This window comes from Parus major, chromosome 5 (assembly GCF_001522545.3).
Source record: "Parus major isolate Abel chromosome 5, Parus_major1.1, whole genome shotgun sequence".
In the NCBI taxonomy this organism is placed as follows: domain Eukaryota; kingdom Metazoa; phylum Chordata; class Aves; order Passeriformes; family Paridae; genus Parus; species Parus major.
Window position 1 is genome coordinate 23,479,567 of NC_031774.1, and position 25,080 is coordinate 23,504,646.

General features: G+C 40.4%; 1 protein-coding gene across 4 annotated transcripts in view; it reads left to right on the forward strand.

Annotated features, from left to right (window-relative positions):
* AMBRA1 (autophagy and beclin 1 regulator 1) overlaps positions 1-25,080 on the forward strand; it is a 129,027-nt gene that overhangs the window by 88,555 nt on the left and 15,392 nt on the right. For all 4 annotated transcript variants that reach the window (XM_015631382.2, XM_015631383.2, XM_015631384.2 and 1 more), the window contains one exon: positions 11,440-11,579. In XM_015631382.2, the coding sequence (XP_015486868.1) occupies positions 11,440-11,579 (140 nt within the window). The remainder of the gene's footprint in view (positions 1-11,439; positions 11,580-25,080) is intronic.

Sequence of the window (25,080 nt, forward strand, 5' to 3'; positions counted from 1 at the left end):
TTGCTTTTCAGACTTGCTCCACATCACTGCACTTCTGTCTTTCTCATCTGCTGTAGTTCTGGATTTTTTTTTTTTTCTCCAGATGGATTACATGTATTCTAAAGGTTGCTTTTTTCATCTTGCACATGTATTTATAGCTTCCAAAAACCTTTCCCCCATGTTTTAAAATCCATCCAGTCTAGCAGGATTTGCTAGCTATATTGCTGTTTTCTCCTTTTCCAAATCATGTTTAAAGATGTTAAAAATGTCTTATTTCTGACTGCTTTGGAGTTGGAGCTTTATACATGTGTGACAGGGTCACAGTTAGATCAGTTTGAGTTAACTTGGTTAAAGAATCTTCCTGTTGAGTGATGTTGAGTATTGTTTCAACATTTTGGTGTGCTGCTGGTTGTCATTGTGCACTCCATAGGACCAAGCTTAGAAAGCATACAGCTGTTAATTTCATAAATACTGCTCCTCCATCTAGTTGTAAAAATTAGTGCATTCACCACAGGTATTTCTTCTGCCTTGAATTTTGCATTAAGTCTGCTTCGTAAGTTTGTAATACTTTTCAAGGCATTCAAAATGAAAATAGAGTTTTAAATAGGAAACTATCATATTCTTAGCACCCAGTCCTTACAATGGCTGACATATTCATATTCAGTTGAGTAAAAATCTGTTTATAGCTTGGCCAGCAGTACAGAAAGGTTTAGGAAACCTGGTGAAACTGTATTCTTTAATATCTAATTTAATATGCACCTTAGAGAGAATCAGAAAGCATTTTTGTTGCCTCTCTGCCAACAGCTTGTAATACAAAGCACTTGTTACTCAAACTCTTAATTAAAAATGAGTCAGAGCCTGTTTGAAGCAATATTTTGTGGATATTTTAATTATACCCTACTCCAAAACTCCCAAAAGAAATGCTAGATTATATTCTTTGCAAATTCTTGTAAGTTGTTTGACAGTTCTTCCTGCCTTCCTTCCTTCCTGCCTTCCTTCCTGCCTTCCTTCCTTCCTTCCTGCCTTCCTTCCTGCCTGCCCACCTCCCTGCTTCTGTCATGGCTTTGGATTTGCAGTCAATGATCTGGGAGAGTAGGGCTTGGCAATGTGGTCTCTAAGCCACTGCTGACCAGTGCAATACAGTGATTATTTCTGATTCAAGTTAACTCTTCTTCCAAATCCTTAACTAGTGGTCAGTGGAATGCAGGTTTCTGTTGCTTGGAGAGTTACTTTCATCTTACTGTTAAAATAGAGGTTTTGAAGATGCAATTAATTAATTTTGTTACATGAAACTTTAATACATTTAATTGTACTAGAAATCCACTGGCCATTGATGTAATTTTCTGAGAACTACAGCATTTTTGGATTGTACTAAGGAGCACCTTGGTTATACAAGTGTACATTGTGTACATCTTGCTGCTAGGGTTTCAGAGAGATTGGGTAGAGTTCACAACAGGTCAGGGCTGTCATGATGTGACAGCTATGAATTTTGTTCAGAAATAAAATCATGGATTGTCATCAAATGTGGTAGTTGTGAGGTAGAGGTTCGTGCTTTTTCTGTTCACTCTCTTCAGATTGGCCTGATTAGCATTTCACATGGAAACCTGGCTTTGCTAAAGAACAATTTTTAAACTTCAGTCTGAAAAATCAAAGCTCTCTAGTAGTGTTGACTTTAAACAGGAGGGGTATGCATGAACATTTAGTGTTTGTTGCTTGTGTTCTTGGGGGATTTTTTTGCAAATTTATGAAATATATCTGTAGCTGGAGAGTGCAGGGAAGGAATTGCTTTTAGCAGACACCTAGCTTGAGGGTAGCACAGATAGCAGTGATGCTGGGAATTGTCTGCAGTTTGAGTTTTAGAGATAGAAAGCTTGGAGACAGGACTCCAAATGTGGAGCAAGGATAGGTTTTGCAGCCTGTTTTGAAAACAGGTGGAGTTTGTCTCTAAATAAAGTGTGTCCGTTTTCAAGCTGTTCCGTTTAGGGTGGTTTATAAATTCCACGTGTTTCCAAGCATATATGGATGTTAAAGGACTTAGAAGAACATGAAATTAGAATCTTGTTTGGAGCTGAAGGTCCTTAGAAAGATGGGAAGAGTAAGGATCATATTGCCCTGGATCTGATAGCAGTGGGTACTAGTGAGAAAGGCAGCCAGAAGGTAGTTTTATTTCTAGCATTCACAAATGCTGATGCCCTTGCAATGTTTAATGTTTTCCATTCTAACCAGAGGAAGATAACTTGGAAATATCAGCAAAACATGATTACTGAAATTCAAATTAAAATAAAACCTTGAAAGTAGCTTTCAAGTTGAAGATAAAAAAAGTGAGGTAGGTGATAGAAAAATTTGATTGACATGAAGCTGAAGAGCAAATCATACAATTTGTGGGGATAAAGTGACTTAATGAATCCCCATCTCAAATGCTGCACTTGCTTTGAATGTGGACAAAATTCAGGCTGTTGGAGATGCAGAATTAGTTCTTGACAAGACTGCTGCTATTTGGGAAGCATTCCGATTAAGTGGTTGGTCAATAACCTGGATGGAACAGAGTATGTGTACATTTCCATTGTAAACAGATGGAGAATTCCAAATACCACAGGAAGAAGGGCCTGAAACAGAAAGACTTGCAGAGTTTTAGCACAAAGCCAAGCTTTTTTTTGTTCTAGCATATTAACTCTTAATGAGTACAATGCACAGAATATGTGAAAATATGCAGTTTTCCTGAGTGTTGTTGCATTCTGATCTTCATGCAAGTGTCAGTAGAATTTATCCAGCACGGTCTGCAAAGGTCACTTACTGGGTGAGCTGTGCAAGCTCCTGCAGCCTTAATCGACCAAGCCTAAAGTCTGAAAGCAAATACCCTGCACATCTGCTTCACTGGGACACAAGTTAGTTTTATCTGAATCCTTGGTAACATGAAAATAAAATTGATTAGGAAAATATGAGGAGATGGCTTAATGCAACACATTACCTCCAGTGCTGAGAACAAGAATAGTGTACAAGAAAGTACCTGCCTCTTGCTGTGCTGTTGAAGAATGTGTTGGTGTGGTCCCTTGGGTCTTCTTCTAAGAAAGATTAGACATCTTCAGGTCAACAGGGTGATCTTCTGACAACTCCAAGTAGAACTGCAAATAATATATCAAATTACTGCCGAAAGAAATTTTTCAGTCTTGGCAAAAGTCAAATGACATGTTTTTCAGGCTTTCAAAAGGCCATGCAAAGTCACAGACTGCAGGCACCTGCTGATACTAGGAAGAGGACATGGAAACAGGACCCTTTTTTGACTGAAATGGGAAATCCCTCCTTTTAATAGAGTGGAATTATCTGGTTGAGACCAAGTACTTTATATTTTCTATGTATTGGCAGATTCTCTCAGGTATCTTGAGGAAAATAGATCATATCCAAAACCCATTTTGGTAAACACTGCTTATGTAAGTTGCTATAAAAAAGAGCTGTATTCAACATCACTGGAAAATGCAGCACAACCTTGGGGGTGCAGATGACATGAAGATTTGCTCAGATGTGCACGTTTGAATATGGATGCAGAAATATGTAGGAATAGTATGTTGTAAGAGTTAGTTATATTGCTGTCTTGACCAATTCAGCTGTGTCTGCTTGAAGTCTGCTAAGACAGAGCTCAGAGGAAACTAAGTACTCATTAGAACCCTTCATAAAATACTGTGTTAATATCTCATGTGATGTTTAAACATGGGAGCAATGTCTGTTTTAGTAAACTGGTGTGAAGAAAAGGCAAATGACATCTCTTCAGGATGTTTTTACTTCATGGGATGTGAACCTGAGAGCCAAGACATTTTGTTTAATATAAGATCCAGTATTTGGAGAGCAGAGTTCTTGCAGTTCAGGTAAGGCCTTGAGCCTGTGTGCCACACAGTAGCTACTGTTAGCTTTGGTGGAGTTTGGTACCTGGTTTTAACTATATTTAAGAAATTATGGAAAACATCTGAGATTATTTATGTGCAGTGTCTTGCCAAGTCATTTAGGGGGAAGGGAAACAAAGTGAATTATTACCAATTTGTATTGAACTGGACAGGGGCTGAGAAGAAATTGCTGTTTGCTATTGCATAAAATCTTTTTTCAGTACTTCTTCCTACCATCTTCCTTTGATTAAATTTGAACAAATTCTTTCCTCCAGTATTTATTCCTTCCAGACATCTAGGCAGCTGGATGACAGCCTCTTTTCACCTAGATGAGGATGCATGTAGCTCTGTCATCAACATATTGTTGACATTTGATCTTGTATGCCATTCTACTGAGGCTCAGCAGACAGAACAGAGTGGAATGGCAGCTGTGCGCAAATCCTTTGCTCTTGTCATTGGATTTTTAACACATTGTAGATGTTGCTGTTACAGACTCAGCATGACATTTAATGAGGAATTCACAGATACTGCTTTTGGTTTGCAGAAAGTTAAGTGCAAAAATTAAAACGATTGCTGTTCACTATTGCCAGAGAAATGACCGTATCTGTTAGATTGATGCAGCATTGAGAGCTGTTGGTGATTTCTGCAAGAGACTAGCAGTGGGATACAGTCCTGTTGGCACAGTTCTGTTTGCTTGTGCATCTGCACTGAATATACATACACACACATGTATCTATCTTCTGTCACTCCAATCCCTTTGGCATTCCTGTTTCTCTCCTTTTATCTTTTCCAACCATATGCATGTGCAAATGAAAGGATAATTGCTTTGTTTAACTATTTCTTGCTTACTCAACCCTAGGTTTCAGATTCAGGTTTGGACTGAATCCCCCTAAGGGGGTTTTTGGAGCCATTATCCTGGTTTTACAGCCTTTGAAAGACAGGTAGTAAAATAATGAGGCGCTTCACTGCAAGTGTGTTATTTTCCTGAGTGAGAGCTTTGTTACCTAAGATGATCCATTTCTTCATAAGACCTTGCTCCCACTAGTTATTTTTAAATGTAATAGTTGCATGGCAGGCTTGTGAAATAAAGCACCAGCTGGTAATGCAAAGAATTCACCTAAAGAAAGAAAGGATTAGGTGTGCTTTAATGAGACTTCTCTGAATTTGAAATATCAGCAAGAAATTATCCTGATCTACTAGGATAAACCAACAATCTTTTACATTCACAGAAAGTTTCTCAGTCCATCCAACAGGAATTTCTGATGCTGGCCTGTTTTAGGAATTGGATCAACTGTCCACAGTTAAGGTTTCAGTTGTTGCTGAAAATTAAGAGTTGTCATTTAATTTGCTGTGGCTCAGAAAGAAAAGCTAAGATTTTCTTCATGGACAAGTGCAGAAAAAGGCAGAAAGAGGTTTGTTATATTGGTAAAGACTGAAGAAAAAATTTATATATAATCCTATTGCATCTGAGGAAGATAAATGGAGTTGAAAGAAATTTTATTTGTGCTGAGCACTGGACGATAAAATCCATTTGAGGGTAGGACTGACAAATCCAAAAAGATAAGTGCATTATTTTTTACTTCTTAGATTCTAACAAAGATCTATTGGAAAGATGTGTATGTTGTTAGCAGGAATCATATGTGAAGGAGGGGGTGAGCAGCACAGACCAGCCTACCTAGCAGGGAGAGACTGGGAGCAAAAAAGCAAATCTTCTCCCCCACCTCATCATGGAAAATGGGTGCCTTTTACTTTGTATCTGCATCTAGACACAGAGACTCGCTCCTTCCAAAGGGGAGACTTGCTATGTTTCAAAATGCTGGTATACATTGTCTTATGAATAAATGTATTGAGCAATCAGTCAGTTATCCCAAGGAGTGTTTGTTTTGCTTTGATTTTCTCTGCTTTAGACAAGCTAGACTTGAATTTTGTTGTAGAGGGTTCTGGAGTTTGTGACAGTGTGAGTCTTAAACCTGAATTTCATCATATTATGTGAAATTGATTAATAGGCCGCAAAGTAAAAAAATGTAATCTGAGCAAAAATATAGTACTATTTATTAAGGACATCAGGTTAGAATGTCTTTTTCTTATTATATTTCTGGGCCTTCAAAAAACATGAACTAATTGAATGCATAATACAAGTCAGTGATGCAGGCTTACTGGCAAAGGACATGTGGTGTATTCAGTGTAGTTGTAGATGCTTTATAGAAACTTACCTGATGCCTTGGTGTCAGAGATAAGCTAGTTAACATGTTTGCATTATAAAAATGTCAGGTAAGATATTTCAGTGGTAGCACACTCTTGGGAGAAGGCAAAAAAGAAGATAATTAATTGATTTTACTGCTCTCTTGACAAGATTCTTGCAATCAAAAAGAATGAAGTCAGATTTGCCCTGCTTATGCCTTCATGCTGTCACTGCATCTTACCTGCTGCTCTGGCAAATACAATTGGAGTTCATCATTTTCAGCATTTGTTTTAATGCTCTTTGAGTAGTTTCAGACTGTATGTAGGCCTTGCTTGGAGATGGACTTTCAGTGAACTTAATATGGTGTTGTGGATTGGCTGTGATTTTGGGGCTCCATCTGAGACATGTTTCACATACCTTAGAATGAGGCTAAATGATGTATGAGGCACCTATGCTGGCCAGAGTCTCTGGTATAGCTGCAGTTGTATTGACAAAGCTGTGCAGCCTCATACCCATATGAAGAGCACTTTGTTTACCAATACAAACTTGGCATTTCTGGAGGTGAGAGGTACAATTATTGGTTGCCATTACAGTTATACTCATCCAGCAGAGATAAATGATCCTCTCTGAAGCTCTTCCTTGGCAGCCCAGATTAGAGTAGCTGTGAAACCATGTATTTTACCAGTCCTCAAAGAGGTTTCCATAGCATTTAACATATCAGATATTTCTTTCCCTGTGTGTTTTCATTGTCTTTCAGCCTTTGGTGACAGTGTTAATTCAGTTGAAAATTAATAATTATGTTTTAGGCTGGTGATTTACAAACCCACCTGATCTGCTTCAGGGATGGCAGGATCTCTCCATGTAAAGGAGACAACAACTGCGCCTCCTCCCCAAGCAGTCTTTATCAAGGCTGATCTAACAGCCAGCCTGCTTAGGCTAAGCAAAGGTAATGGCTTGAAATTTATTGGCATCTCAAAAGCAGATGGATCTAGTTGAGAGCAGAAGTGTCTCTATTGAATTAAAAAAGATAAAAAGCCAAGTTCCTGTTGAGTTTTCCTACCTGCTTGTGCCAAAACTTTCTCTTCTCCAGCTTCAAAACATGTTTGTTCTTTCTCAAGTGCCAGAGAGAAGAAAGGTCTCACTCTGCCAAACAAGTAGTGTTCAGCACTCCTCTGCTTTTCATTGCAATCCTTAGAGGTGGGAAGGCCTTGAGCAAAGAGGTGGCTGTGCAGATGATGTGATGCCTCTGCTTTGGCCAGGCACAGCGCTGCTTGGATCAGGAGAGTGGTGCAGTGCTGTGGCCAGCTGGCAACAGAAGCACAGACTTGGGGCAGCCTGCTGCTGCTTTGATGACTGACAGGATCCTGGTGATTGCTCTGCCCAGCTTTTTAGTGTTGCCACATCCCAGAAATGTGGGGGGGAAGGTGGAATTTCAAGGGTGTTATTAAAAAGCAGCAGCTTCCCTAGTACAGAATGGGAGGGGAAGACAGAAGGACTAGCTCAATAACGAGGAAGTAGCAGAGACTTTTGGCAAAAAGTTTTCTTAACCCTCCAGGGCAGGTATAAATTAACTGTCTAGCTCTGTGCTTATGTATTGTGCACTGGGCCTGTCAGCTTGACATTGAGGAAGAGATCATTGAGAAAGATTCCTTGAGGCTGTTGATTCTCATGCAGCCTCTCCTGGCACTCTGCCGTAAGTAAATACGTAAGTTCCTGGCTGTGACAGGTGTGACAGTACTGATGTGAAGCAATGACAAGTTGGAGGGGAAGCAGCAGCAGTGGGCTTGAGGTGGCCTTTGCCCTCCAAATGCAGCTTGTTTGTTGAATAATTTGAGAGCCTACTTTTGTCCTTATCTTCATGCCTTTATAGCCCTACTTTCTTTGAGCTGTCTATTCCTATAGCTGTGAAGCAATGAAAGGAAATTTAGAGAGTTCAGTGCATGATGGACATGCCCACTCCTGTTGAGTGAGGATGGAGAAGACACACCAAAGAGATAAGTAGTTGCTTCTAGTACAATTTTTGGAAATAGAAAAGTGCCAACAAAAATTGCTCAAACAAATATTTCCCCCCACTTCATGATTACAGGGATTTAAATGGAAGCAACTAACTTGTTTCTTTAGTGAGTTGCTTACCCTTGGTACAAGTTGCCTTTTGTGTGGAAGTTTAGCTACCTAGACAGTTTTTGTTTTTCTAGAGGAAGACTTTTTACCTTCCTGGCATCCTCTGAACTCAAGAAGAGATGGATTCCTTGAAATGACAGAAGACTGCTGGAATCCCCAGCAAAGTGTGGAGGGATCACCAGAGACAGTTTTCTACAAACATAATTACAGGTCAAGCAACTGTTCTGTGTAACTCAGGCTGGATCATGGGGTCCTAAAGGGAAGGAGTAGGACCTGTCATTTTTAGTGAAATGATATTTATATATCGCTGTTGTTGCAAGAAGAGAACAGCTTGCTCTACTTTTGTTACCTCGTAGTGTTTAAGCTTCTGGAGGTATGTTCTGAACCTCACACTCCTCAGACTTCACAGTGTTTGTAGTCAGAGAAACATACCATTCCAAACTATTTCAGAAGAGCATCTGGACATAAAGGTAGCTCCAACTTTGTAAAATGCTGATTGCCATGTCTAATGGTGTGGCTGTGCATTATTGAATTGGTAACAAGTAATTGAATTGGTAAGAGCAAGTTTGACATTGGTTATGGTGAAAAGCATGGAAGCTTTCTGTGACTGCTGATGGTGATTATGGGCTGATAATGTGTGGTGCAATATGATATCTCCTAACCAAAAGTGCCACACTATTAAAAATAAGCTCTCTGGAAACTGATACGTGGGCACCTTAAAGATCCATCACTGCACTTTTGTGACAGTGATTCTGATTCCTGAACCCTTGGCCATCAACATGGCTGTTAAAAATAGCCTGCAATTAATCTGTGGACCAGCACTAATGAAAAGAAACTGTTGAATTATCAACTTTATGCATTTGTATTGTTAATTTTAACAGTTTGAGGGTTGGCAGCAATCACTTGACCTAGAAGCTGGAGTGTTGTGTTTATGTAGGATTCCTGTAGTGACCTGAGTACTTTTCCTAGAAGTTCAGAATTACAAAGCCTGAACAATCCATAGCAAAGAGTTATGGTCAGTCTGTGGTATGTTTTCAGGCTGGCTACTTTGGTTGAAACATCTCAGTAACTTTTTATAAGATTTAACAATAGAAACAAGAAGACAAAATAATAAAAAAAAAAAAAAAGAAAAAAAAATTAGCTGTGATCTATGGCAAATAATGCTTCCTGGCAGAGTTCTGACCTTCTTTGAAGAGAAGGACCTGCTGATGTTGAAGGAACTTGAATTTTTTTTTCCACTCTGTGTATAGAGTAGGGGGTCTTGCTAATGGATGCAATTGCAACAGACAGTCTGTATGACTGCATCAGATTGATTAGCTGGGTCCTGGTTACTGCTGCGAGTGGTGATTATGCCAGTACAGCTGCTTTCTCTTTTTATGTACTAATTACCACACGCACGGATGTCATCACCCTTAACACTGCATGGAGTTGTCCCATTAGCGTGGGAGTGGGAAGCAGCAGGGGAGGGGAGCTCTTCAGCGTGACAAGCTGTTTAGAATTGAATGGAGTGGAATGATGAAGCAACTATTCTAATGCAGAATTTTAAAGCTATCTTGTCTTTGAGATTCAGCCCTCAGCCAGCACTTGCAGGTTGTCAAAACCAGACTCATGTCCTTGGAGGAGCATTTTCCATGGGGTGCTGTTTATTTCAAAGCAGTAAAAGCAGTGAAGCTCAGCTGTAGCCAGCAAGTCTCCCTCCTTTGTGTGGCTGGTTATGGAGCATGTGGGACAGCAACTATGCAAGCTGACCTGTCAGTTGGGAGAACTTGCTACTAGCCCAGGAAGGTGGTGGCTTCCTGAGATGTGACAAAACCATTCTCAATAGAAGAGAAACTGTTTCTGACTTGCCAAAGAAGGATATGATGGAAGACCTTTGCAATCTTGAGAGATTCAGAATGCTTATTTTATGAATTTATGCTCCTGGTTCCAGCAGACCCCTCCCTTTTCCCTCTTTCCTCCTCCTCCAAATCCAATCTTACCATCTGAGAGTGCACCCTAATCTCCATGGTAACAGGTGTTAACCATGGTACATCTGATTCTCCCCTTGCCCTTCCCTCTCTGCTGCCCCAGCAAGCAAGGCAGGGCAGGGGAACGGGACCAACATGACAGAGATGGGTAAGACCGTTTAGCTAAACCCCTAAAGACCTGTTCCTTCTGCTCTAATGCTGAACTTCTCTGAATACACTACTTGCTGAGTAATAGCCAAGGCAAAGAGTGACCAGCTTCTGCCATACAGAGAAATGCTTTTTCCTCATCTAATGTGACTTGCTCAGAGGAGCAGTTAAATTTGTTACTGTGATGGGAGATAACGTAGACATATTGTTTTGCTCTGACTTACTTTGTGTGCATATAGGATGGTCAGGATGAAAGTTCTGGGTACTAGCCATTGGAGGGCACACAGTTAAGTAATTCCTGACTCATGCTTCTCAAGTTAAATTGTCAAACAGACAAGATACGCAGTAGGCAACAGAGCTATGGAGTAAAATGGCCCCACTTTGTTATGATAGCTGATAAGTCCCATTCTAATGGCTTCTAATTATTTACCTCAAGTCATGTCAGCAGTGCAGTAGTTTTTGATTTGCATTCCCATCAACATTTATCCTGTTGTTCCAGCATACCATCATTCCCTTCCCTGCTTACTGGTTCACCACCGTCCCCTTTTCTGTGAAGTCTGGAGGAAAGGTTTTGTGATGGTTGGATGCTTGCCCACTAGAAAATCTAATGAAAACTTGTCTTTCATCTTGGATTTATCCCATTGAAAATCCAGATTCAAATTTTATATTGCTTGCAGTGATGTCAGTTTATTAGCTAAATTTCTGCAGAAATTCTCCTAATGATTTGGTCTAGTAAATGTGGTATTTAGTCCTACCCTTCCGAAGTCCTGGTACTTTAATGGCCCACTACACTGAAGCATCTTGTCCCTGTCTATTCTAGGTAGCCAAACTGATTCGTTACTGGTTTTTCTATTTCTCGTGCCTTTGTTTTTATGATTTCCCTGTGTCATATTTTTGGGCTAAGTGGATTGTTGTCAGTATACCCAGTTTTGGTTGCTTGATGTTTCACAGCTGTGTGCTAGTCAGTCTATTAAAGATTTAAGGGCACACATATGTGCATTTCTAGCAGCCGCTTGCTCTCACTGTTGATTTTAATGGTTTCTTGCAACATCCTGTAAAGTGACATGTCTCTATGGCCATCTGTGCTGCTGCAGGGAAATTTGTTTGAGCCTCCTTGGCTCTCCTGCCTCATATTGTCCTGTCAAGTAATCTCCTGTTATTGTTCCAGAGAGTTTTCAACGTTCTGTACCCAATGCCTGCCGACCAGAGAAGACATGTCAGCATAAACTCTGCTCGCTGGCTGCCTGAGCCAGGCCTGGGATTGGCATATGGCACCAACAAAGGGGACCTAGTGATTTGCCGACCAGAGTAAGTGCTTGCTTTACGTGGAGACACTACATGGACATGTGACTGCTTTCACCATTCTGTTCTCAGCGTAGTGGGGATAACATGGCTTTTCTTGTGCTTGAGGGATCCAAGAGAGATCTTTTGGACTGCCACAGTGTTTGCCTGACTCTCTTACAATCAGTATTTGTTTTGGTGATGGTAAACTTCGGAGAGTGTTTGAAGTGCATCTCATTAGCTCGTGTTATTTTCCCACATCTTTCTAGGATTTCTGGATCTTTTATTTCTTATATGATTAGTGCTGTGTCTTTCAGCCTCTCTGCATGTATAAACTTCTAAAGGTTTACAGTGACAGGAAATTTGAGTTAGTAATCGCTTGCTTTCCTCAGCTTTCAAGGACCTCTTGAAGACCACCAACCAGGTTGAAAGTTGCTGACCTAGAATTATCAAATACTTTTTACAGTAGTCAAGTGAGAGATTCTATAAATGGCAAAGATTTTTGTCATGGTTATGAGCAAGCCAGTGAATTATTTTGATGTCCTCACAGCCCAGTGGTGTGACAATTACATTTCAGTTCTCTTTAATTTGTATAGAGCTGTGAAAGGTGGAACTGCTGCCTTGTAAGCTTACAATTCAACACAAGCTAATTTAGTTGTGGTCTGACACAGGTGATGACAGTGATACATACTGCTTTCAGTGTTCTTGGCGAGCATCTTCATCATACTTCATTGAAACCCTTCTCTCCATTGTGTTGTCCAAGTGTTCACATTTCTTTTATGCTGCAGGGACACTTCAGTTATTTCCTAGTACTAAACTACCTTGGTATTCTTTTGGGTTGTGCTTCACGTGTTGAAGCTCCTTGGAACTTAAAAGCTGGCAGCTAGAAACTTTCAGCACTGCTGGTGGTCATACTACATGCATGTGGACTCTATCTGTTGTGCCATGATACCAGGCATGTGGTACTTGAGGAGAGTCATATTATCAATTTAGAATCACTAGCTTAAGTCAGAATAAATACATACAATTGTAACAGTGACTAATTCAGCACAGCCTTCTGTGGTCTGTGGTTGGAATTCAGATTGGACCAGTTTTGGTAATACAGAATGGCAGTGCTTTTCAAACAGCCCTCTTGTTCTTCTGAGCATAATCTTTCATCAAGGCCTTATTTAAACATGAAGTTCTACAAGATACTGTTACTGAATAAGCTATAATCACTCTCTTTCAGGATAAGTGGCTTTCTTTAAGAACAGTTGCTGTATTTTCTAAGCAGAAGAATTATTCAAGAATAATGGCTCTTTTCTTGAACTTGAGAATTATTCGAAGTTATTTTCAGTATAGAAAAATGGTTAAGATTTAGTCTGCTGATTATGGTTCATGAGATGAACTTGGATGAGAACCCAGGGGAACAAAGTCTCCCTGAGGGTGGATTCTTTGATTGAGTGCTGCAGAGTCAAGCTTGATCTGGCTGTCATGGCTTCACACGCCCCACATTACATTTCCACTCCAGTGTTTGCAGTACTCCAAAACTGAGTAGCATGTCTCTTCTTGGCACCTCACTAATTAAAGAGTCAATACGAACACTTTCATGGTATGTTATGGAAATACAGTCAGCCTTTCTGCAACATCTGTGTAAAACCTTCTTAGCTCACCGTCTTAATTAAGCACAATTCCAACAAAAATAGGTGTTTTGTATGTGAACATGAAACAAGGTGACTGTATATAGGTGGGAGATTTATTAGGGGGGTTGACAAAAACGCTTCAGCAGGTTACCTGCTGGTGAATTGGAGTGATTGATGTTTCTGGTGATAATTGTAAACATCACATGGACCTGTGGGTTCTTTCTGGAGCAGGACACCTGATGTGTTCTGTTCTCAACTGCACCATTTTATAGACCAACAATAGTCAAGAATGAGTTGTAAACCTCAGCATGAAGGTGGAGATACTCACTGAGCTGTATAATTTGTATTGAGGCACTAACATCAGAACACAAAGGTGAGTGAGGCTCTATCAGAGTAGAAGTGGCTTGCAGCTGTGGCATCTGTTCCAGATCTATTTGACAGATCCTTAGAGAAAGGAAAAATCCTGACATATGGTTGCCATCTCAGTAGTTCTTAGCTTAATAAACTTGGTTTGAGATTGGTATGTGTATTGACTTTAACTTGAGAAGTGAGGGAGAAAAATGAAAAATATTTGTGTGGCTTGCACACACAGTAATACAGTGGAAGAGAATTCTAAATGCAGGATGCAGGAATTGATAGAGTACTACTATATGGAGGATAGTCTAGCAAACAGCAGGAAAACTCTGTACTCCTGAAACTTGTCCCCCCCAAACTTGTAATTTGGCAAAGAAAACTGGTTCAGTAGCAAACAACAGAGATTATTATAATTCCCTGGGTCTTAATTCCCATATACAATGGAGGCATTTGAAACCAAGTACTACAGGAATCATATAAACAGATTGAAATAGCAGCTGTTCCTCAAATAGAGGGTTCAAATGAGTAGACTGGAAGTACAAGCTGACCAAAAAAAAGGAAAAAAAAAAAAGCATAACTTGAAGCTCCATGGACTCGTGATGGGATGCCATGCAAGCAGTCCTCCCAGCGTTCAAAAGAAACACTAGTTAAAAATGGAAATGGCAAGGTCATATTATGTTTGCAGTCCATAATTGTAATCTCAGTACACAGCTTTATAAGGTATATTTTGAAGGTAAGTAAAATAAAAACCATGGAAAGTGGGATCGAATGCACTGTGATTTGGCTAAAGTGGAGTACAGTAGGTTGTGTATACCTGTCCTTAAGAATTTTATGGTTTTATTCCTAATTAAAGGGTCAGCCAAAGATTTGCTCTAAGTCTAATATATCTGTGGTTTAATAAGGCAATTCCTGTATTGGAACTATAATAAATCTGGTTAATTTCTAAAGAATTAGAACAAGATCAGGTAAAGAGAGGGTGAAGTCCTGGCTAAATGAAAGAGCACAACCTTATTGACATCTGGACTCTGCCATAAAAGAGGTCATTTAACTTCTTTAAAAAAACAGTTCTGGAATTGGTTGATTAATACTATTTACACTAATGGCTGGTAAGGGTGCACTGAATAAATTTGCTGAGGATGTGACATCAGCTTTGTCATTGCAGAGAAAAATCAAAGTATTGCAAAGGAATCAGATTGCTGTGGAAGTGACTGAAGCTGTAGAAATGAGAACTTAACGGTACAAAGTGCACTTAGTGACTAATTACACTAAGTTCAGTAGATAAAATGACGGAGGAGGAGAAAGACCTGAGGTTGTGGTTGATTGTAGGTGATTAAGCCATCAATACATGAGGCTGTAAGAAAAAAATTAGTTCTAGGATGAGATACAAGATGCTTTACAGCAGAGATGGCAAAATATTAATATGGGTGTAGAAGAAGCTAGATATATAAGCTAGAATAGTGTAAAATTTGACTTCTAACTGGCACAGTAGCTTAGAGTGCTTGATGGTGGGATCAGTGGAACATTTTATCTAAGAAAATGTGCAGTGTGGAGTCTTTATCAGGGCTAAAAAGGAAAGGAGGAGGTTTTATAGCCTTCCAATAAATATCCAACATGTGAGAACTATTTAAAAGTATATCACAGAATGGTTAAGGTTGAAAGGGACCATTGGAAGTCATCTAGTCCAACCTCTGGTCAAGCTGCATCCCTTAGAGCACATAATTCAAGATAGTGACCAGATGGCTTTTTAATATCTCCAGGGATGAAGACAGTGAAATCTCACTGAGCAACCTGTTCCAGTGTGCAGTCACCTGGACAGTAAAAAAGTCCTTCCTCTTGTTTTGATGGAACTTTGTGGTCTGGTTTCTGCCCATTGCCTCTTGGCCTGTTGGTCAGCACTGTCAAGAGCCTCAAGGCTCGACTCCCTCTCTTCAGTCCCTTAGTCATCAGTGCAGCCCTCCACTGTATCTGTTCCAGGAGCTCCATGTCTTTCTTGTTCTGAGAAGTCCAGGACTGGACACAGTGCTCCTGATTCGGCCTCACCAGAGTAGAGGGACAGGGCCACCTCCCTTGACCTATCAAAGAGCTGTTAAAGCTCACACCCCAGGGTTCCATTTGCCTTCTTGGCCACAAGGGCACTGCTGCCTCTTGGACAGTTCATCCACCAAGATCCCCATGTGCTTCTCCACAGAGCTGCATTCCAGCAGGTTCCCAGGCTGACGACCTGCACATGCCCTTTTTTGAATTTCAGTCAGTTTTTCTCTGCCCTGTCTTCTTTTGTTCCTGTCGAGATCCTTCTGAATGGCAGCCCAGCACTAGGGGATATTGGCCATCCCAGCTTTGTGTCACCATTGAACTTGCTGAGGAGGCATCTGCCCATTCATCCAAGTCATTGATGAATAAAATAAACAGTACTGGGCTCAGTATTAACTCTTAGGGGACACCACTAGTTAAAGGCTTCCAGCTGGACTCTGTGCTGTTGATCAGGACCCTCTGAGACCTGTCATTGAGCCACTTCAATCCACTACTCAATCCTCACATCCATCCTGCAGGTCCCGTTTGCCTATGAGGATATCGTGGGAGACGGTGTTACAAGGCTCATTGAAGTCAAGGTAGACAACATCCACTGCTCTTTGCTCATGTTTCTAACCAGTATTCCCATTTTAGAAGGCAATCAGGTTGGCTAAGCGTGATTTCCCTTTGTCCCATGAATCCATGCCTGACTATTCTGACACCTGTATTTCATATATATGAAAATATTTCAGCTGTCATCCAGGTGAGCTGCTTCAATACTGGGATAATGGGGCTAGCAGTTTGGAACTAGATACATAAATTATATATATAGATGTGTTTTGTTAGAGAGCAAAGAGGCACAAATTGACTATGACTAGGTTGTGACTGAAAATTAGAGGAAGGCGGCAACCAGGTGATTTCTGCAATAGCCGGCACATTGTTTGGGTGGATGCAAAAGACTCAGCTGCTTGGAAATGCAGCTCGGCTTGCAAAGACAAGTGTATGACTTGAATACTCATGACTGAGGGTGAGACTGAACTGCTGAGCCATGAGGCAGGTTCTGGTATTTTAAACCCAAGGTTCCCATTTTAACAGGTGTTGACAAGTTGGCTCTCAGAGCTGTTATGCTCTAGGGAGGTGAGAGCAGGTCTGTCTGACCTGGTAAAAACTTTGCTTGCTTTACCCTCTGTATCTGTCTTTGTGGAGTGGTCTGTGTGAAAGAAGCCAGAGGATTGGATTCCTGTGCAACAGGAGCCCAGCTTTTAGAAATAACCTCCTCTGCAAGTGTCCAACAGGAGAAACTATTTACTTTTCACAAGTGTGATCTTGGAGCTGGAGCAAGAGGACTCAGGTCTGTGGTTCACAGGCAGATCCTATTGATAAGAGAGTGCTGGCTCAGATGTGGCTTGGAAACAGGTTGCAGTCTATGAGGTTGTGACAGCCTTTTTCTTTTCCAAGGGTCTTGTAATTCACTCTCGTCAAGGTTGCAAACTGGTAGACTTGCATGCATTTTAGATCATGAGTCTGCTGTCTGCTTGCACATGGCTTCGCATTAACATGTGGTTATCTGTGCTTTTTGTATTTAAGATGAATTTGTGTTCAGTGCAAAAGTGTGGTATTGAAAGGCTCTGAGGCTGCCATGTTTTCAAGGGTGGGCACCACAGAGCTAAGTCTAGACACTAAATTGCTAACTAAGTGATATTCAGTGGAAGAGCCATGTCGGATATAAGCAGGAATCCATTTAGGCATACCACATGAGGTAGTGTGCTCCATTTAGGAAGAGAACTGAACTACTATGTGTTACTCAGCCGTGGCCTGGAGGTCTGTCACGGGAAGTGATACAGAGCAGTGTGATTTAAATGATCTTGAGGTTTGCATCATGCAATGAAATCCTCAGTGTGTGTCTTATATTCTAGAAGCACCTGTACTGAATTAAAAAGGAATTTGGTTCTTAATGCTTATAACCTTTCCTATCCTGTCACATCCCAACGAGAGCTTTCCCCTTCAGAAACATCCCTGGTGGGGCATCTCAAACATGAACTGTCTTGCAAAACATAAACAAGTGAGGCCAAAAGTGGTGAGGAGCAGACTGTCCTTTGCTGTCTTTGCTTCTGGAGGACCACCTTGGGAGTAAGGCAGGGGATGCAAATATCAATTGTTTCTTGTTTCAGCTTGAGTGTCCTCTCGCCTGTGCTCAGAAGCAGCTTCTGTAGGGGCTCGGTGCTCACATGCTTTTGCAAATACTGTTCCAGACACCTCACTGTTCTGAGAAAGCTTCAGGCTGTAGAAGCACCTTGTCTAAGGCTAGCTTTTTAATGCAGGCATCCAGAAGAGGAGGAAGGATTTCTTCAGCAGTCAGATCCTCTGGTAATGGAATTCATATACCCCTGAAGATGCATCTGGTTTAGAGGCAGCATTCCTTAGATTTCTCTCATTGGGAAGTAGGTGTGGAGAGTCTCAAACTGATTCAGTGCTATTCATTTTGCATATTTTAATTCTTTGGGGTGAGATCTGCCTCTAACATGAAATTATTCCAGGAAAATTCTTTATGATAAATTCCTATGCTTTGCAAGAGATCACTGCATTTATCTGTCTGTGCCAATCTTTTTCTTTTTTTCTTCTGTGAGAATGGCATATCCTCCCATCTACTGATGGGGACAATGTGTCTACATCTAGTTATCAGCATTGGTAAAGAGATGGTAATCTATGCAGCTGCCTGGCACATCATGTCTTGCCTCTGGCTGGCTCCATTCCTCAGGCTCTGCAGCCTCCAGCTATGATGCCCCCAGCAGCATAAGCTACATCCTTTGCCTCTTAAGAATAGCTTCTGGAGGATGGAGTAAACAAGGAGACAGAAGGAGGAGCTGTCTTCCTTCATGTGTAACCAGGGGATGTTAGCAACCCTGCATGGGGAATGTTCTCACAACTGTTAACTGGGCTAGCTGGAGATACTATTTATGTCTGAGACCTCCCTGCAAATGGCCTTTTGAAAGGCAGCATCTGCACGGCGTCTTTAACAAGGAAATGAATGCTTGTGCTGGACTTCTGCTGCCTGTTAAGCATATGATACATTGAATTGTCTAAATGAGGATAAAAGATGCTTTTGATTGATAAAAGGACTGAAAAGGAGGAAAGATGGCCAATTTCGCAGTGTAGATGCATCCTGCAAGCATACATTGGGATTTTGTTATTCATGAATTTAAGAAAAAAACTAAATTAATTGTTTCCAAATTCTGCAGGGAAGCCTAGGTAGCTTCAGTGCCAAGAGGCTCGGTCATTGCAGTTGCACAAGTAGAGAACCGATGTGGAGGCTTGAAACAGTATTTCAGTTTTGCTACCATTTTTTATTCTTTTTCCCTTTTTCTATGTGAATGGGATATCCAGGATGACTGATGGCATTAAGTGAAAGTTGCCCTCATAAAATTCCACTTAATATATCTGTGATTCATAAAGATAAATTTTGAAAGCTGCTTTAAGTCTTCAGTTATTAGCAAGTTCGTTTCCCTCACCGAATTTAAGATACACTGTAGCACTGACTACTTAGTGACATTTGTTTTTCATCATGAGAAAGGGAACTTGGTACAGAGCTTTGTGTTAAGAAATCATAGCCTGGTATTTACCAGTTTGTGTACTGCATCACTGGCCATCTGCAGGTCCTAACTAGTTCTCAGTTTCAGTAGCACTCTTTGTAAGAGCACAGCCATGTGCTGTAAAAACAGTTACCAAATGCTTCTCTTACATCTATTCAGATCACACCTGCCACCTTTTCTTCCTGTACTTTTTTCTAATTCTGTCTTCAAAAGCAGTTACATTTCATGCAAGCAATTATTTTACTAACTGCCTACTGCATGTGGCTCACTCATTGTTTCAATATATCTTCTTTTTTCTATTTGTTATATTACTCTCTTTAAGGATAAAAGTTACACTTAGAAGACAATAATAGTTTTAAGTATGGCTTTCTTTTTGAAGAATGCTGCTAAGTTGACTTTTTTGCCCTTTTGTCATTTCCTCTTTCTCTTTGTAACATATTAAACAGGTGCAAATGACTCAAAAAAGTTAACTTTTTAAAAAAAGCTTCTAAATGAGTGCAACTAGCTGCTATGTCTGGCATATTTCTTACTCCCTAATTACACAAGTACCCTTGGATATTTTATAATTGGAAACTTCAGAGAAGAAAGTTCAATATCTTGTCCACTTTGAAACATCATTGATTTTTGTTGTTAGCCTCACAAACGAACAGACCTTTTTTCATTCTAATACCATTTTCCTCATGTTTATTTTTAGAATGTCTTTTCCCTCTCTTGCAGCACGAGTTCTCCGGCTGTCTTATAACCTTTCTTTTCTTCACAGATCTATACTAGACCTTCCTTGTTCACTTGTTTACTTCCTTGGCTTTCCAATAAGTTTTTCTTTAATTTTCCAATTTTTAATCCATATTATTTATGGAGTTATATTTGGTGTCCCTTATGCATGTTATTTCCAGGAGGACTCTACTAATGAATCCAGCTAGCAAATAAAACAACCAATTTTTTTTTCATTTTTTTCCCCTATTTTAAGTCCTTCTGCAAATGGTCTTAACTTCTTGTCTATAAATTGTGAGTAATTGTAATAATAATTGCAATTTGGGGCTCTTGATGATTTTTTTTCCTTTTTTTACCTTGTTTTTTGGAGGTGGTTTCCCTTGTATGCAAAACATAATACTTTTTAGTTGGATAATTTCAAAGCTGCTAAAGATTAAAAATATAAACTCTGCTTGCCCTTTGGATCTCACTGAGATTTGACCAAACCAGGATCTTTGTTCTGGAGCTTGGCAGCTTTGTGTGTGCACATTCCAATGTTCTATTAAAAATAAGCATTTGATATGCTTGCTAATTTTAAACATTTATTTTTACGTTGCTGTCTCCTGTTCTAGATGCATTTTCCTGGTTTAGTTTGCCAGTGTAATATCTACAAAACAAGCCTATTTCATCAATGTTAGTTTCTGCTAAAACAGTTATGAATGTTCAAGTATGACTAAAGAGTGACTTTGGCTCTGAACAGTTGTAGCAGTTGAAGATGTTTTAAGGCCTTAGAAGGCATAAGCAATTTGCACTCCCCCAAAGATTCCTAACATCCTAAATTGTCTAAGCTGCTGGAAAACCTGATAGATCATAAACAGCCTAAGATATTCTGAGGGTTCAAAGCTTATTTGGAGTATAGTCTGCCTGTAATCACTTTAAGCAATTAACAAGCCTTTAGGTTTTTAGAGGACTTAAGCAAGTCATCCATCTTTAGAGCTGCCTGTATAATGATATCAAGCTGAATTGTGCTTGTTTGAAGGCCTTTAAGCTGTGTGTTCTGGAATCTGTTATTTACCTTCCAGAGGTGTCCCTACCTGATCCTTGGTGTGGTTGGAGCCAGATAGCAAAGGATACCATGGCATACTGGCAAGATTTACTGAGAAGAAAATCAGTGCAAATTCAGGAAATTCTTATTTGATCTATTTCTGCCTTGTCTATTCCAAGCTGTTTGGCCTGGGTGCTGTGCTCTGTTACTCATAAACATGATACAAGTTACAGCTTCCTATGTCATGCTGTATGTAAACACAGTGTGTTTACATTACAGTACTGTAAAAATTTCTGAGTTTTTTTTAAAAACTGTTCTGGTGTTTTGGCAGAAGAATGAAGGCTGTCTGAGAGGGACTTTTCTTGTACTTATTCTCAACACAGGTTTTTCTGTGCAGCCTTGCATTCCTTAAGGGCAGCACTCTCAACCTCAATATTTGTACTTGAGTCCCAAAATAATTAAATATCCACATTTTCATACTGAATTGTTTTCTTTCTGCTCTGTCATTGTCTTGGTGTTTAATTTCTATTTGTTACTCCTGTTGAATGTGTCGAAGACTGATTCTTAACTGAAGACTTCTCCCATGGAGTATAAGACAAATTCCTCTTAATGCTTTCTGGTGGTGTGTCATCCATTTCAAATTATTTTATCTGCTTATCTTCTACATGCAATCTGTAGGTAGGTTGCAAATGCTGACTCCTGGAAGTCGCTTAGTTTTTAGCTATAGTGGTCCTGTGGATCAGAAGAAACTATTCTGTTTTGGTTCTTCTTATTGTATTAATCTCCGTTTTCTTTCTCTCCCTCTTCTTTCTCTCTGAAGTATCTACCAGTTTAGCTGACTAATGACTCTCTTCCTTAGCTGAGATACCAAAATTTTGCTCAGGGAAGATGGCTGTTAGGGGTGTGCCTTCTAAATATTATCCACTGGCCACAAGATCATGAACTGGATCCAGCCTTAGGTGTCCACTGGTAGGCAAAACAAACTTTGTATGTGCTTAAATTGCTGAGACAGAAGAGCTACTAAATTAGCTACTGGTGCCACCAGCTTTATAAGGCTGACCTGATAAATTGTGTGAGTTTGAATACAGCATTTTCAAAAATCCCAGCATTTAATCTAGCTGGCAGGACTGCACAATCAAATGAACAGGACCAGTCGTCTCACAAGGTGTTCCAAGCTGGGTTGGCACTCTCCCCAAGGCAGGCACACAGCTACCAGCTGCACCAAGCTGCTTGCTGTCCTGCTTCTGCAGCACCTTGGACAATTCAAATTGGTGTCAGGGTATGTTTCTATATAGTTGCTGGTTTTCACACAGGCAAAACTTTCAGGATTTTGAAAAATTAGTGGGTTATATCAATGTGAGGAGTAAAAATGAGGCTGCTCTTAGATGCATCATTTATCTCAATGTGATGAACAGGATGATGTCATGCATCATATAAATATCTGTGGTTGTCAATCATAATCTGCAGATCTTGTGTTCCCTGAATTCCTGTATTCGATCTCATGCCCTTCCCCTGGCTAGGGGAGAAACTAATGAAGCTGCCACCTCTTCTTGGTCAAAGGGAGTTACTGCCCTGCAGAATTACTCCAGAAATCCTGTTTGCTGGTTCCATACAGTTTGCACCGCAGCCAGTTTTCACTTGGATTTGTCTCTGCACGTGGTTCATCGCCTGCACAGAAAGCTAAATATTTATGAAGTAGGGCGTTAGAAATTATTGTTTTCCTATCCAGGCAGCTGCTGGGAGTGCCAAACTTCGCCTTGTACTAACAATACCGTTGCCTAGCTAATCATGGGAGCTAGGGATGGGCTTGCTGTGCTGATCATCACTGTGCTGGCAGAAGAGATAATGAGCTACTGACAAGGATGCATCTGGAATCTAGCCAGCATTGCATTGCACTGCACGAGATACTGTGTGCTGCTTCTTCTTTCCCAAGCCAGGACAATAGATTCCTGTTCCTTAGCATAGTGTCACCTTGCTCTCTTGTAGCTTCAAGAGAAGCTGTATCAAGGTTTCCTTGATACAGTTTGAATGGCTTAGGAGTGACAAGTTTACACAAAGGGAAGAAAGCATGTCTTGGGAAATTCAAATCCTTTGTAAATTAATCTGGTTTTGTATGCTTGCATTTAGTGATCTTGAATGGACAGTATATTTGAGAAATCAGCTTTAAGGAGTATTTTCTTTTGTGGAGAAAGCAAACTTGGCAGCATGAAAATCAGGTGCATTGCATGGCATCACTGTGCAGCTTCCTTTCTGTGCTGGGCTTGCCACAGTCTTCATTGTGCTAATGAGGTTGTGCTGATATATTTAGATGGGATTGCAGGCAGCAGGGTTGTAATCAAAATTTAATTTGGTACTATAGCAAACAAGTGGGCTGCTGTTGGGCCTTTCCATGTGGCAGGATTTGAAGGAGGAGAGCAGTGCATTTGCTCATTGCTGCTGCCTTCTTCAGTTTTCACTTAGATCATCCCCTGATACAAGTGAAAAGGTAGTAAGTACTATTTATGTCTTCCTGGACACATACACACTACTTGCAAATTATGGTTTGTTTTGTCTTGCTGTCGTGCTCCTGAGCTGTATTGTTATGGTAGAGCTGGGGAATTTTCATCCTAATCCCTCCTCCTCTTCAATTTCCAGTTTTGGATATGCCAGCTGGAAAGGTTACCCAGATGTCTGTCTGTGCTGATCTGTGCTATGTCAATTTACCCTTCAAATACTGGTTAAGCAAATGTAGTAAATTGTATTTCAACTCTCTTGTCATTTGTTAATAATGTTGTCATTAATCCCTAGTACTTGGTCCTAGTTTCTTCCTGGAGACATAACTGAGCTGTGTAGGTAATACCTCCACGTAGAGGGAGAGGCTTGCTAAGTTGTTTGCTCTTGGTACTTAACAGACTCCACTCTGAATCCTTATTTGACTTTCAGCAAAGCCTGCAAGTCTGTGCCCTTCATCCTCTCCAAGCTCGTTAATAATGTGAGCTGGACACAAGCGTGAAGGAAAAGTCCATCTTAGAACAGATCCCTGCTGGGAAATCCAGGCTGTGAGCAGCTCTGCATATAACAAAGCTAATGGAAATTTCCAGGGAGGGCTTAGAGAGCTTAGTGACAGCCATAAAAGGGAAGAAAGTAAGAACTTGACTAAGTGGACTTCACTGTCCATGACTGACACAGTGCGGAGAATTGCAATTTTTCACCCTAAAGCCTTGGGCAACAAATGTCCTTTTTACTGCATCCATGTCCAAGTGGCTCCATGCTACACAGAGCTTCTGCCTCATGCCTTGAAAAATATAAAGTGCTTCTAGCATTTCTATGTCTAGAGTTTGATGAAGCAAAAGTTAAATGCTTACATTACCTGAAAAATATTCATTTCTCCAGTGTAAGCTCTGCTTCTTTGGAATGAATCGTCAGGCCTTGATTTGCAAATCTCCTGGGAAACGTACTGTGAAAGGCTGCTCATTTACAAAATTCAAGCACTATTCTGCAATGGGAGCTAAAGAACCTTTAGGCTTTCTGAAAAGGGAGATTGCACTATTTTAAATAGGTGTGGCTAAACCAGAGCAGGTCTTAAGCTTAATTGAAAATCTGATTTAAACCAAGGTAATTGTGGTTGTCACACACATCTTGTTGTGTACTGAAGCTGGTTTAAGGTGTGATTATGTGATGAAGTTTCTAATGCAAGTATGGTGTTAAAACTGGCATTTAGCCCACACCATAGCAGTATTTCTTTGATCAGGTTTTGATTCATTAAGAAGAGAAATTATGATCTTCATATAAAAGATAGTGCCCAACCAGTGTCCTCTGTTAAGTTCAGGTGTATGCACTCCTCACTGTATCTTGATGCAGTCTGAAACATCTCTTCTGTAGGCTCAATCAATCGTCTAAAGGCTGGAAGACCTAATCAGAAGCAATCTTGATGCTGATCTTAGGGCTGTGAAGAGACCAATGTGGATTCCAGCTCGGAGATGCACAGATGCATACAGAAGAGGACAGAGATGGTGCTGAGGGCCTTACGGCTTTTGTGGGAGGTAGAGTTGGGAAAGCACAAGTGTTGTGTACCTGGCCAAAGGAAGAGGCTGCTGAAAGGTAGTGGTAAAGATGCTTGTTGCTGCAGGGAGTGCCAGCTGTTTTTTCTAAGCCATTTCTTTTGCCCATCAGGGAGACACACTTAGACCAAACCAAAAAGCCAGGTTAAAGTGGTGCTGACTCTCATCGTGGCCAAG